The sequence below is a fragment of the Danio rerio genome, chromosome 4 (genome assembly GCF_049306965.1).
Source record: "Danio rerio strain Tuebingen ecotype United States chromosome 4, GRCz12tu, whole genome shotgun sequence".
Classification (NCBI taxonomy): Eukaryota; Metazoa; Chordata; class Actinopteri; order Cypriniformes; family Danionidae; genus Danio; species Danio rerio.
Window position 1 is genome coordinate 50,521,110 of NC_133179.1, and position 12,577 is coordinate 50,533,686.

The 12,577-nt window shown below is 37.8% G+C and overlaps 2 protein-coding genes across 3 annotated transcripts in view; one reads left to right on the top strand and one right to left on the bottom strand.

Moving 5' to 3' along the window:
- LOC108183320 (protein NLRC3-like) overlaps positions 1-5,676 on the bottom strand; it is a 59,378-nt gene extending 53,702 nt beyond the window's left edge. The window contains exon 1 of the transcript XR_012402190.1: positions 5,468-5,676. The gene's annotated coding sequence lies outside the window, so the exon portion shown is untranslated. The remainder of the gene's footprint in view (positions 1-5,467) is intronic.
- Positions 1-12,510, top strand: part of LOC137491119 (uncharacterized) — a 59,221-nt gene extending 46,711 nt beyond the window's left edge. Inside the window, exons 1-2 of one of the 2 annotated variants that reach the window (XM_073947950.1) lie at positions 6,446-6,786; positions 7,913-12,502. In XM_073947950.1, coding sequence (XP_073804051.1) covers positions 8,080-8,949 — 870 coding nt within the window. In that variant the 5' untranslated portion in view covers positions 6,446-6,786; positions 7,913-8,079 and the 3' untranslated portion in view covers positions 8,950-12,502. Of the gene's footprint in view, positions 1-6,445; positions 6,787-7,912 lie in introns of those variants that run through there. The other variant, XM_068220217.2, reaches the window with a different exon arrangement.
- Positions 12,511-12,577: the final 67 nt, after the last annotated feature.

Sequence of the window (12,577 nt, forward strand, 5' to 3'; positions counted from 1 at the left end):
ATGAGTCCATTAGCTGCCCAAATGCGAAAAGTGTTATCAGAACAAGATGGTGAGAAAAATTTATTGTTCAAAATAGGTGTATGGATACAGTAGATGTTTTATGTAAGCCGTAATGTTTTCTGAATTGAACCCAAATTTTTATAGAGTTAGTGACTACCAAGTTAGTTGAAATTCCGCTGATAATTAATGGAAGCTGGGAGCTGATAACAGAGTGCAGAGTGCCTTTTGTTGACACTATCTCTGAGTGAACCCAGGGGGCACAATTGTCAGCTGGAGGAAGATTCTTCCAGTAGAGAATCTTATTAATATTACAAGCCCAGTAGTATTGTTGGAAGTTGGGAAGTGCAAGTCCTCCTTTGGATTTAGGAAGTTGGAGAACTGATTTCTTGAGGCGTGCAGGCTTGTTGCCCCAGATAAATGAACGTAAAATACCATCCAAATTAGTAAAAAAAGATTTCTTAATGAGAATTGGAACATGTTGAAAAAGATAGAGAAATTTAGGTAAAATAACCATTTTTACTAAATTAATACGGCCTACAAGGGACAAAGGTAGTGACGACCATTTAGAAAAGTGTAATTTGATTTTATCAATCACTGGTTGGAAATTATTAATAAATAAGTCATTGAATGAGTTGGTAAAGAAAATTCCAAGGTATTTGAACCCACTTATAGCTATTTTAAAAGGAAAATGTGAGTATGAGATCTTTCTCGCTTCAGAGTTGACAAAAAATAGTTCACTTTTCTGTAAATTTATTTTATAACCTGAGAGGTGACTGAATTTATCTAGAATGTCCAAAATCACTGGTAGGGAGGTGGCCGGATTAGAAATGTAAAGTAAGAGATCGTCAGCATAGAATGAGAGTTTAAGCCATATCGTGATATTCCCTCAAAACCATTATGGCTACGGAGCCATATAGCTAGAGGCTCTATAGCAAGGTTAAAAAGTAAGGGGGAAAGGGGACAGCCCTGTCGTGTTCCACGTTGAAGGAAAAAAAGGGGTGAATTTAATCCATTAGTGTAAACTGACGCAACTGGTGATGAATAGAGTAACTTAATCCAAGAGATAAAGTTAGCATCAAACCCAAACTTCTTTAAAATAAAATATAAATAAGCCCATTCCACTCTGTCAAATGCCTTTTCAGCATCTAATGACAAAATTACTTCTGGTGAATCAGAAGGAGGTGAAAAAAGAATATTAAGAAGTCTCCTAGTATTAAAGAATGAGTGTCTCATTGGTATAAAGCCTGTCTGGTCTAGACATATTAAAGATGGTAGTATAGATTGGAGACGGCATGACAATACTTTAGCCAAAATTTTAAAATCCACATTAAGCAGTGATACTGGCCTATAACTGCTACAGTTGGTGGGGTCTTTATCTTTTTTAAGAAGCAATGATATTGAAGCTTCGCATAAAGTGGGTGGGAGGTGGCCTTCTTTAAATGAATCGTTATATAACCTTGCTAAGACTGGGGTTAGTGAGGAGGCAAATGACTTATAAAACTCGGCTGTGAAGCCGTCCGGACCTGGCGATTTACCAGATTGCATAGATTTAATTGCGTCTTGTATCTCTACCTCAGTGATAGGACTGCCTAAATTAATAGAAAGAGTTTCGTCAATTTTCTGAAAAGTTAAGGCATTGAGGGAATCCCAGCTAGTAAAGTTCGAGGAATTTTCTGACATATATAATGTTTTATAGTAATCTAAAAATACAGAGTTAATCCCTTTATGATCTGATGTCAATTCACCTGTTGGCGCTTTGACTTTTGAAATCCACCTTGAGGCATAAATCGTGCGGGCTTGGTGAGCCAAAAGCTTACCGGCTTTGTCCCCATGTTCAAAGAAACGTTGCTTGCTTTGTCTAAGTTGTCTTGCTATTGTATTTGTCAGTAAAAGATTATGTTCTGCATGTAACTGTACTCGTTTATTATAAAGGGAAGGGGAAGGGGAAGAGGCATATAATATATCTAATTTGTGAAGATCATTTGTGATTGAAGACAATCTGGAAGTTTCAGTTTTCTTCAAGTGAGATATAAAAGAAATAATCTGCCCCCGCATATAGGCTTTAAAAGCTTCCCAAATAGTTAGACTACTGATATCTGGGGTCTGATTAAGTTCAAAATACAAATTAATTTTCGAAGCTACAAAGTTTTTAAAATTGTCATCTGATAATCTGGAAGAGTCTAATCTCCAGATTGGGGATGTAAGTCTGTTAGGGACTAAAACTACATCTATGGATACAGGGGAATGGTCGGAAATTACTATTGCATGATAGGTACATGCCTTGACGCAGTTTAACAGTTTATTATCAAGAAGAAAGAAATCAATCCTTGAGAATGTATGATGCACATGTGAGAAAAAAAGAGTAGATTTTATCCTGAGGATGTTTGTGTCTCCAAGGGTCAGAGATACCCAACTGAGAACTATAGTCTGCCACTATTTTTGCCGACTTGGATAAAACTGATTGCTTAGAAGAGGATCTATCCAACACAATATCTTGAACCAGGTTAAAATCCCCCCCAATAAGTATATGGTTGTCAGCCACATTCGGAAGAATAGAAAAAATTTTTACAAAAAAGTTGTCGTCATCCCAATTGGGAGCATAGACTGAGGCCAAAATGATTGGGACATTGTTTAGCTTGCCTTGGACTACTACAAAACGACCATTTGGATCTGAAATTATATGCGACTCTTCAAACATAACCTTTCTATGCATTATAATAGCTGCCCCACGAGCTCTTTGAGAAAATTTGGAATGGTAAAAATTACCCATCCAGGGTCTCTTAATTCGTGTCAAATCAGAAGATTTTAAATGTGTTTCTTGTAGAAACATAATGTCAGCCTTTAGTTGCTTTAAATGTAATAAAACCTTGCCAGCCTTGACCCTATTATTAATTCCTTTGACATTCCAGGAGATTAGACGCATCTCATTGCCATTCACTGTAGTTACACTAGCCATTTCCTGAGATCCTGATTTTGACAGACTCCATGTTGAAATAAAACATTAAAAAGTTAACAAAGAAACCAGAAAAAAAGCAAGAAAGTAAAATAAATAAATAATTGAAATAAATATAAAATATTCCCCATAGAAAAAACCTAATTGAGCATTCAGGCTCCACATCATAAACCACTTCTACCTTTCTAGGTTAGGTACTCCCGCTTTTTTTATATTAAATTTACGTAAGTTAGCAGCTATGTTACAGAACAAAAATAATCTGAAACCTTACTTTCAAATGTCAAGTGAATGGAAAAAATACAAAAAATGTAGAGAACCATCTAAATATCTTTAGAAACATCTAAAAAACAAAAGAAACAAGTAACAATAGAATACTATGTATCATCTATTCAATCAATTGTTGTAAAATAGCAAAAACCAAATATCGATAGATGATCAAATAAGGCACTTAAACAGACCTCTATTATTTGCATTCTCTTACAATGGTAATCAATACAGTGAACAAACCATGATGCACATTGCACATAACAAAAATAAACAATGCTGTGACCGTTCTGATAAGAAAAAAGGAAACTCAAAATGATACTATTGTAATAACAGGGATAAAAAAAAAAAAGTTCCTCATCTTGATAATGTATTGCAATAAATTGTCTGCTGCAAAAATTTAGTTCAGTTTCTCAGTTTTATCAAAAATGTTCGAAAGGAAGTAAAATATAAAATAAACAAATAATGATAATGCCAATAAATGGTCAGCATAACTAAACATCGTATGTGCAACACTTAACATCTGTATTGTACCTGATCGTAGCGTTCTTAGAAAACAGCGCGTTTGAGAGTGCACGCAGCCAACTGTGCGTCAGGTATTTTGAGCTACTTTAGGGAGGAGAGGCAGACCGGATAGAACGTAAATATTCCTCAGTTTCAGACACCGATGTAAACGATCTTCGACTCCCGTCTTTGGCTGTAATGGACAGTCTCGCAGGGAAAAGCAAAGCTGGTTTGAGCCCCAAATTGTACAACTCCCCCATCACCCGTCGGTATTTAGAGCGTTGTGCCATCACCTCAGGTGCATAGTCCTCATATATGGCAATTGGGTGGCCTTGAAACATCAGCTTCCCTCTTTTGGTTCTCGCTTCACGGATTATCATTTCCTTTTGCTGATAACGGTGTAACCGGATGATGACCGCGCGTGGCTTTTCACCGGCCGCAGGTTTGTTGACGAGAGCCCTGTGGGCTCGGTCAATCTCCGGTGGAGAAGAAAGAACATCTTTTCCCAGAGTATCAAATAGAAGTTGTGAGAAGAAGGTAGAGGGTCGCGGTCCCTCCATCGCTTCTGGTAGGCCGATAATGCGGATGTTATTTCGGCGGCTCTGTGATTCAAGATCGGTGACTTTCGCGAGCAGCTTAGCGTTACTGTCGGACAGGGCGGCGCAGGTCGCTTCCAGCGTTAGCATGCGCTCGTCAACAGCGTTAGCATTAGATTCAAGAAAAGCAATCTTAGAAGAATGTTCTGTTACCGCAACTTGAACGCAGTCGATTTTTAACTCAAGTGAGGATATGGTAGACTTAAAATCGGCTGATAAGGCCTGGCGGTGTTCCTCCAACAGCTTCGCAATCTCCGCCATTTTGAGCTCGCTGGAGACGTTGTCAGCAAAGTCAGTTTTGGTGTCTTTTTTAGTTTGTTTACTCGATTTTGAGGTCATGTTGACACTGAAATGTAAACTACGTCGTTGTGGTCAGGTTTACAGACAATATTATGTACAAAGTGGCTGCAAAATCACAGCAATAGCGGGAGCTACGCGTAGACACGTCTACTCCATCTGCTGTCTGACGTCGTCTCCCTTATTTGTTAAAATTGATCATGACATGTACAGTGTCTAGTGTTAACAGTATGCTGTAGCAATGATGTAAACAATGCGAAATGCTGCTTTGCGGGCAAACGATTTAGCTACAAATTCATATCTATCAGCCAAACTGCTGTAACACACGTTCACTACCTCCACCAGCACGTTTGTGTCTCTTATGTGTGTGCGCACGGGACTGCAATAATAGTCTTCAAGGAGCTCCATGTGTTTCACATCTCAGATAATGAAGTCGCAAAAGATATGTGGATGATTCATATTACTTACACCTGCATATTCCAGATATACGTGAAAGACGTCATAACGTAAAAGGTAAAGTTGGTTTTATATTCACACATTCGCTCATTTACAAGTCTCTATATTGTTTACCATGTTACTTTGAATATTCAATTGAAATTAGCATGCAAGTGTGACTTAAAAACAACATTAACACTGTTTATTTTACTGTGAACAATGTTGTACTTTAATAGTCATTGGCTGCTAATATGATTTCACTGTTTAGAGTTTGCAAACAATACTTTTATGAAATTATATTATTAAGGGGAAAGTCTGAATGTGCGAATATAAAACCAACTTTACCTCTATTATTCCGGATACTCATGAAAGACATCGTGTAACGCATAGAGTTAAAAAAAAATACAGATTAGCTTACCTGACTAGTGGTCGCAGCAGAATAATAAATGAAGGCTCAACAGGTAGCATCTCACATCTTGTGCTTTATTCTTCTGTCACGATATATTACAGGAAATAACTTAATCCGAGCCGCAGAGAAAAAGAAAGTCCCGCGCACATGCGCTTGCTAAAGAAAGTTCACACATTCACACACACATAGACGCACACACAGACGCTGTTAAAGGAGCCGCACCCTATTTTCACTCCTTAGTTACAGACACTTGTCAGATTTTATTTTAGAGAGCGGGCGCGAGGTTGACTGCATGTTAACACAGCAGAAAAGCGTGTGCTTTTATGGGATTGAAGTGGAGCCGATCCGCCAATAGCAGCACATTATAACGATGACCAATCAGAGTCACTTGAAGGCGGGCCTTTTAGAGGAACTAGGAAATATGACAGTCGTTTTCATGTTAGCTGAGTAGCTTTGTATAATCAAAGTGAGATATATGAAAAAATTACGCGATTTCCTTCAAGTGAAACATGAGCACACATTGCTTTGCATCTTAAAAACACAACCAAGCCTTAAAATTACATTCTGGACCACCCATGTAATATTTATTATTATAATAACATTTTAATCCAAACTGGAAATGTGGGTGTCTGTGTGTTTTGAGGGAGCCTAATAAATAATGAACATAACAAAAACTGCATGCTGATGCACAGTTAATGTTGATTAATAAAATAAAGATAAATAATTAAAGCAATGTGTCAGAGACCCTAAAAAAATGTTTAACTCAACAATGAAACATCAAACGTTGCTAAAAGATTTTACATTGTCAATCAAATGAACTTAAACAATTAAAAAATGCAACAAATATTTGTTTCTGTCCGAACTACAAAACTAAATGTAAAAAAAAAAAAAAAAGTTGCTTAAGTTGCACACTAGTTTGGTCATGTATAAATATTATCATAACCATATTGTACAAATATTATTGTCACTATAAGCCTACATCATGCTGATGATCAAAAACACAATGTCATGATATCTCATGCGCTTGTCTTCTGGCCGAGTGCATCTTAAAATACATGAATAACACTCCTCAGAGCTTGAGAAGCAGACATTCTTTTTTAATTTGTAAAATAAAGACTTGCAGGTTAAGGAAACAGCATAGTAGGAAGTTGCCGCATGCCAGGGTGGAGATTAAAAGTAAAAAAAAGTATATTTATATGGACAGAGAGGTAACTAGATAGAATAGACAGGAATATATTGATTTGTTCCCCGCTGCATGCTGCAGAGCGCAGACGCAAATGTCAAATGCCTGCTCTTCGCTTCTGCTCTCTCTCGGACTCGCGCGTAAGGTGTGACTCTCGACTATTCTGACAAATACACACCTACGTTACACATAGCACAACATGGAAGTTTGTGATTGGGTCAGCCCAACGTCAATAAAGAAAAGAACCAATGGGCTGCAGATTATGTCACACGGCCACTCTGTCCGGAAAAGAAATATCTTACTTTCAGAGCGTGACAGCTCAAAGGATTGTCAATCGCTTAGGCAGAAAAACACAATAGTCTGCCAAGTTTTTTGCCGATCAGATCATAAGAAGATGATCAGCCCAGATGATCATCTGTTTTTTGGCCGCGAGGGCCGGTGTCCCTAGTTCCAGAATCTGTTGCTCTCAGCAGTCACACTTTTTAAAAATAATTTATTTATTTACTTGACCACAGCCTTCTTATTCATTATTTTACCGCAGCTCTGCTCTTTTTATCTATTTTCTCGTAGCCTCGTGAGCAGGATGCAGCCTGCAGGTTAATGATGATGTAACTAGATAAGTCACCATTTAACGTACAGCTGTTGTGGTACAGTGGTTAGTACGTTAGATTATGACGCGGCCAACCTGGGTTCGGTCCTTGTGGACCGTTCGGTTCAATTTTTTTTTTCATTTTTATTGTTAAGACATGATACTGTTTGGGTTGTTGAACATTTGAAGTTCTAAAAGAGCTGTTTTCTCAAAAAAAAAAAACGTGATAGTGTAATTAGAAACTGAATTGGAAATAACCTTATTTTAATATAGTCAGTGGTAAACTGATGTAAGCCGGTCTGAGGCTTGAAACTCCAGGGCTGAAAAAGAGTCCCAGTCCGGCCCTGGCCCAGCCCAAAACGTACGTCGACCCAGCGGGAAACTGCCCCTGGCCACAACAGGAAAAAAAACTGTTAATTTCGTTATTTTTTTTACGCGTTTTCAAATTAATCGCATGCGTTAACGCATTAATTTTGACAGCGCTAGCTTAAATGTGTATGTGTGTAATGGACACCAGGAGGTTGATATGACAAGATCAATCTAAATATGATCTGCTATGTCTTTACATTTAATTTGCATTAAAATTAAGGTTTGTGTAGCCAATGTTTTAGAGCCTTTTCACTTCAGCTTTTGATCAGAGTTTTAATGATTTACTAAAAACTGAACTTTTTTTTTATTTCAGACCTAATTAAAGACTACGATGAGAATAAAGAGGAGGAACATCATGTCAATATTGAAGACAAAACTCATTTAGAGACTGATGGTGTTTTAAAAGTGAGAGGTAAGAGTTGTTTTACCTGCACTCACTGTGAAAAGAGTTTGGTAAGCAAATGCAAACTGAAGATTCACATGAGGATCCACACTGGAGAGAAACCATTCACATGCACTCTGTGTGGGAAGTGTTTCAGCCAATTATCGCACCTTAATCAACATATGATGATCCACACTGGAGAGAAACCGTTCACATGCATTCAGTGTGGGAAGAGTTTCAACAAATCATCATCGCTTTACAGACACATGAAGATCCACACTGGAGAAAAACCATTCACGTGCACTCAGTGTGGGAAGAGTTTCATCCAATCATCATCTCTTAATGAACACATGATGAGCCACACTGGAAGGAAACCATTCATATGCACACTGTGTGGGAAGAGTTTCAGCCAATCAGCATACCTTATTAAACACATGAGGATCCACACTGGAGAGAAACCATTCACATGCCCTCAGTGTGGGAAGAGTTTCAACCAATCATCACACCTTAATCAACACATGAGGATTCACACTGGAGACAAACCATTCACATGCCCTAAGTGTGGGAAGAGTTTCAGCTGCTCATCATACCTTAATAAACACATGAAGATCCACACTGGAGAGAAATTATTCACATGCACTCAGTGCGGGAAGAGTTTCAGCCAATCATCATCCCTTATTAAACACATGAGGATCCACTCTGGAGAGAAACCATTCACATGCCCTAAGTGTGGGAAGAGTTTCAACCAATCATCATCCCTTAATAAACACATGAAGATCCACACTGGTGTGAGAGAGTATATGTGCTTGGAGTGTGAGAAGACTTTTATTACAGCTGGAGATTTGAAACGGCACCAGAGGATTCACACTGGAGAAAAAACGTTCAAGTGTTCACACTGCAGTAAGAGGTTTACTCACTCACGAACCCTGAAAACACATGAGAGGATTCACACTGGAGAGAAACCGTAGTCATAATCAGTGTGTACAGAGTTTCACTCATCCGGGGCAGCTTAAGAAACACATGGGATGGTTTTCGGTATGTCGTCAACACGTGTAGCAGCATAGAAATAGTGCTCCCATACACACTGGTATTAATCATCCTTTTTACATCATATATGATAACCTAAACCATATTCAAATAACATGGAGAGGAGGGGAGGGGGGGACGACGACAAAAAGGCTAGAACAAAACAACCATCGAATCCTGAAAAAAAAAGAGAAATCAACAGATTAAAAATCAGAGACAGACAGGATAGCTGATAGCCTGTCAGCTTGCATTGCAGCAATACATTCGGACATCAAAGTTTTCCAGATGGATATTAAATCTGACTTAACCGCCTTCCAAGATTGTCTTACAAAAGAAGTGAAAATGGAACTAAGTAACTTTAAACAATAAGTAAATCAAAAACTGGATGGCCTTTTTATGGACCTAACGGCAGAAAAGGTCAACAAAGTGGAGCAGCGAGTTGGGAGAATTGGAGAACGTTGCTCAGATGAAAGAAATGCTCGATCAGTCTATCCAAAGAGAAAAAGAGAACATGCTCTAGAAACATGCTCTTGTAGAAATAACATTAGAATTTTTGGAATCCCGGAAGGAAGCGAAGTAAATAATATCCAAGACTTGGTGAAAACGATTATCAAAACGGAGCTGTTACTGAAGATTTTATTCTCTCTGTGTGAAGTATTTTCTGTGTGCAGTATTTTCTGAGTGTAAAGCAGTTAATTTTCTCTTCTCAAAATGTATGCAGCAAACATGCCAGCCTGTGTTAAAAATACAGTGATATGTCTGTGTAAGAAGAGTATGCCAGCACAGGAGCAACACTAGGAGAAGGCTGAGTGACTGATTGTGTAGAATAACTGAATATGTAAAGCACTGATTATATATGTTAAATACTTGTGTGAAGCTATATGTGTCAGAAGTTAGAATGAGTAACATGTTATCAAGTGATTATGCTATTATGACAATGTATGTAAACACTTAGTTCCTTTTGCATAAGTTGCATCTATGGAGAGAGAACTTTGGTTTCAAAACAGTTGCTGACATGACATAGACCTGTGACATCTCGCTGACCATAGCAAGCTGGCTAAGAGCCAAGAATAGCAGGACCACTTTGAGTAAAAAATATATCCTAAAATAATTAAAAGTTAAAACAAGACTGCACATCCAGTTTAAATTATTTAATATAATTGCTTAAAATTTTGTTAAAAGCTATGACACTTTTTAGGGGTCTACTCAATCATGTGTCTTCTGTTTCTTAACAGCTGTTAAAACTACAAGGTTTTAAGGTCATCTCTGACTTTGTAATTATATCTTTTATCTGACAACTACACAGTATTACTGATTAAATCCTATAGTCCTTGATTTTTTGTGTCATTATTATCCTCATCAAACCCCTCAAGAAACTTTACCCAGTTTTTTTTTTTTCTTGAGCTATTTTGATTATTATTTTATAACTACAGTTTTATGGTAACTACAGTATGATTGGTGTAGCAAACCATGATTACTTTCTGCTCATGGTTTAACTACAGTAAACCTTTTTTGTAGTAAACCATGTTAAATCTTTTGTAGGGATTAAACACAACTGTAAATTACATTATTTGTTCATGTTTACTAGTGAAATTGGTTAGTCTATCACTTCTGTTTCAGTAATGTGCCATATATTTTTGCTTTTCTCTCTACTTGTTCTTGGTGTCAGTGAAAACCCTGTCCTTAAAGAAAGGTATGTCACAGATGATTAGCAGTTGTTTATAACCGTGTTGTATTGAGAAATAATATTTAGGGTGAGCCTGTAAGAGTTTAGGGGACCTCGCCACAAAATAAAAAGTTGAAGAACTCTTGCTTAATATTAAGTACTAAAACTTCAATGTCTGAAACAGTTCAAACAGGCATTGTCTGCATATGAACAATGTTGAAGCAATTTATGTAAGCTAACCCTAGCATAGGAAAGTCAGTGTGTGTTACTCATGGTCATTTCTTGTTGTGTCCTTTGTTTTCTTTGTCTTGTATTTCTTTTGTTTCGTGTGTGTCTCTTAAGTATGGCAAATACACCCTTTTACTGGACTTTAAAACGCAAATCTAGAGAAAGGGTAAAACAACAACTGAAGTCAGTTCAGTGTGCTTCTGATAATTCCTTTAATGCTGAGAGTCTACCAATTTACAATTGGAATTCACAGATGAGGAATTCACAGACTATGAATCATCTTTGCCTAGGAGCTAGATTTTTCACAGTCTGAAAACAGCAGCTCTAACGAGGAAGAGGAAGCTTATCTACAAAGCAAACTTGCAACATGGGCACTCCAAAGAAAACATAACACAGTGCAATTAATAAATTATTAGAAATACTGAAGGAGCATCATCCATCATTGCCATCTGATGCAAGGACTCTTCTAAGGACCTCTCAGTCAGAGTCAGTGGTGGTCCAGGAAAAGGCTGGTGGGACATACCATTATTTTGGTATCCTGAATTTAATGAAGAACACTTTGGAGGCAAACAAATGTGGATTGGCTTATGCTTAGAGCTCCAAGCAAATGTGGATGGGTTGCCAGTATTTAAAAGTTCATCCACCCAGTTCTGGCCCATTCTTGGAGTCATCAAAAACCTCCCTCCGCATCAGCCATTTGTAATTGGGCTTTTCTTTGGCACTAGCAAGCCAGCAAGCCTTCCCGAATACCTGGAAGATTTTGTGGCTGAAACTTCATTGTTGGAGAAAGGATTTTCATTTCAGGGAATATCAATGAGGCTCAAACTGTGCTCAATGGTCTGTGATGCTCCCGCCCGAGCTTTTTTGAAAAATATAAAAGGGCACACAGGCTACTTGGGGTGTGAGAAATGTACGCAGGAAGGCGAATATTTGAGCAATAGGGTGATATTCCCTGAAATGAATGCCCCCTTCGCACTGATGAATATTTCCTGGAAATGACAGATGAAGAACATTTAGGATATTCTCCCGATCAGGTTCGACCTAGCAGAACTGTTGCTATGACAACAACTTTCGGATCAGCTTTGAAGAACGAAACGATCCTGGATCGTGTCAAAGCGTCAACATCCAAATCCAGCTAATTGAGTAATCCACGTACGAAGAACGGACCCCAGACGCTCTCTCAATCACAACACACACAGCACACACACATTCAGCACGTCTGTGGACACATCTGCACATTCAGGCACAGTTACACACTCCACTCACACACACATCTCTGTGTGTATTCTAGTTCAGTTCAGTTATGGTGTCACTGTACATGGAGTCAGTTTACAGCTAAAGTTCTCTACAGTTGTATAGCCACGGGTTTTAATGTGTTTATTTTATTCTCTACAGATATATTTCCTATGACTAAAGTTTGTCTATATTTTATTTCTTATTTCATTCAGTAATTTATTTCTCATTTATAGTCTTGTTGTCTTTAAGGTCATGGCTGGTCGTATAAGCATTTCACTGGATATTGTCGTGTGTATGAGTTTGTATTTGATAAAGAAAACTGAATTTTAGTGTAAAGTCAAATGAGATATTGAATAAAACAACATTTCAGCTGAAGTTAAAGTCTTATTTTCTCTTGATTTTTCATCTTTATTATCACTTGATGTGATTCTCCCTTGTAT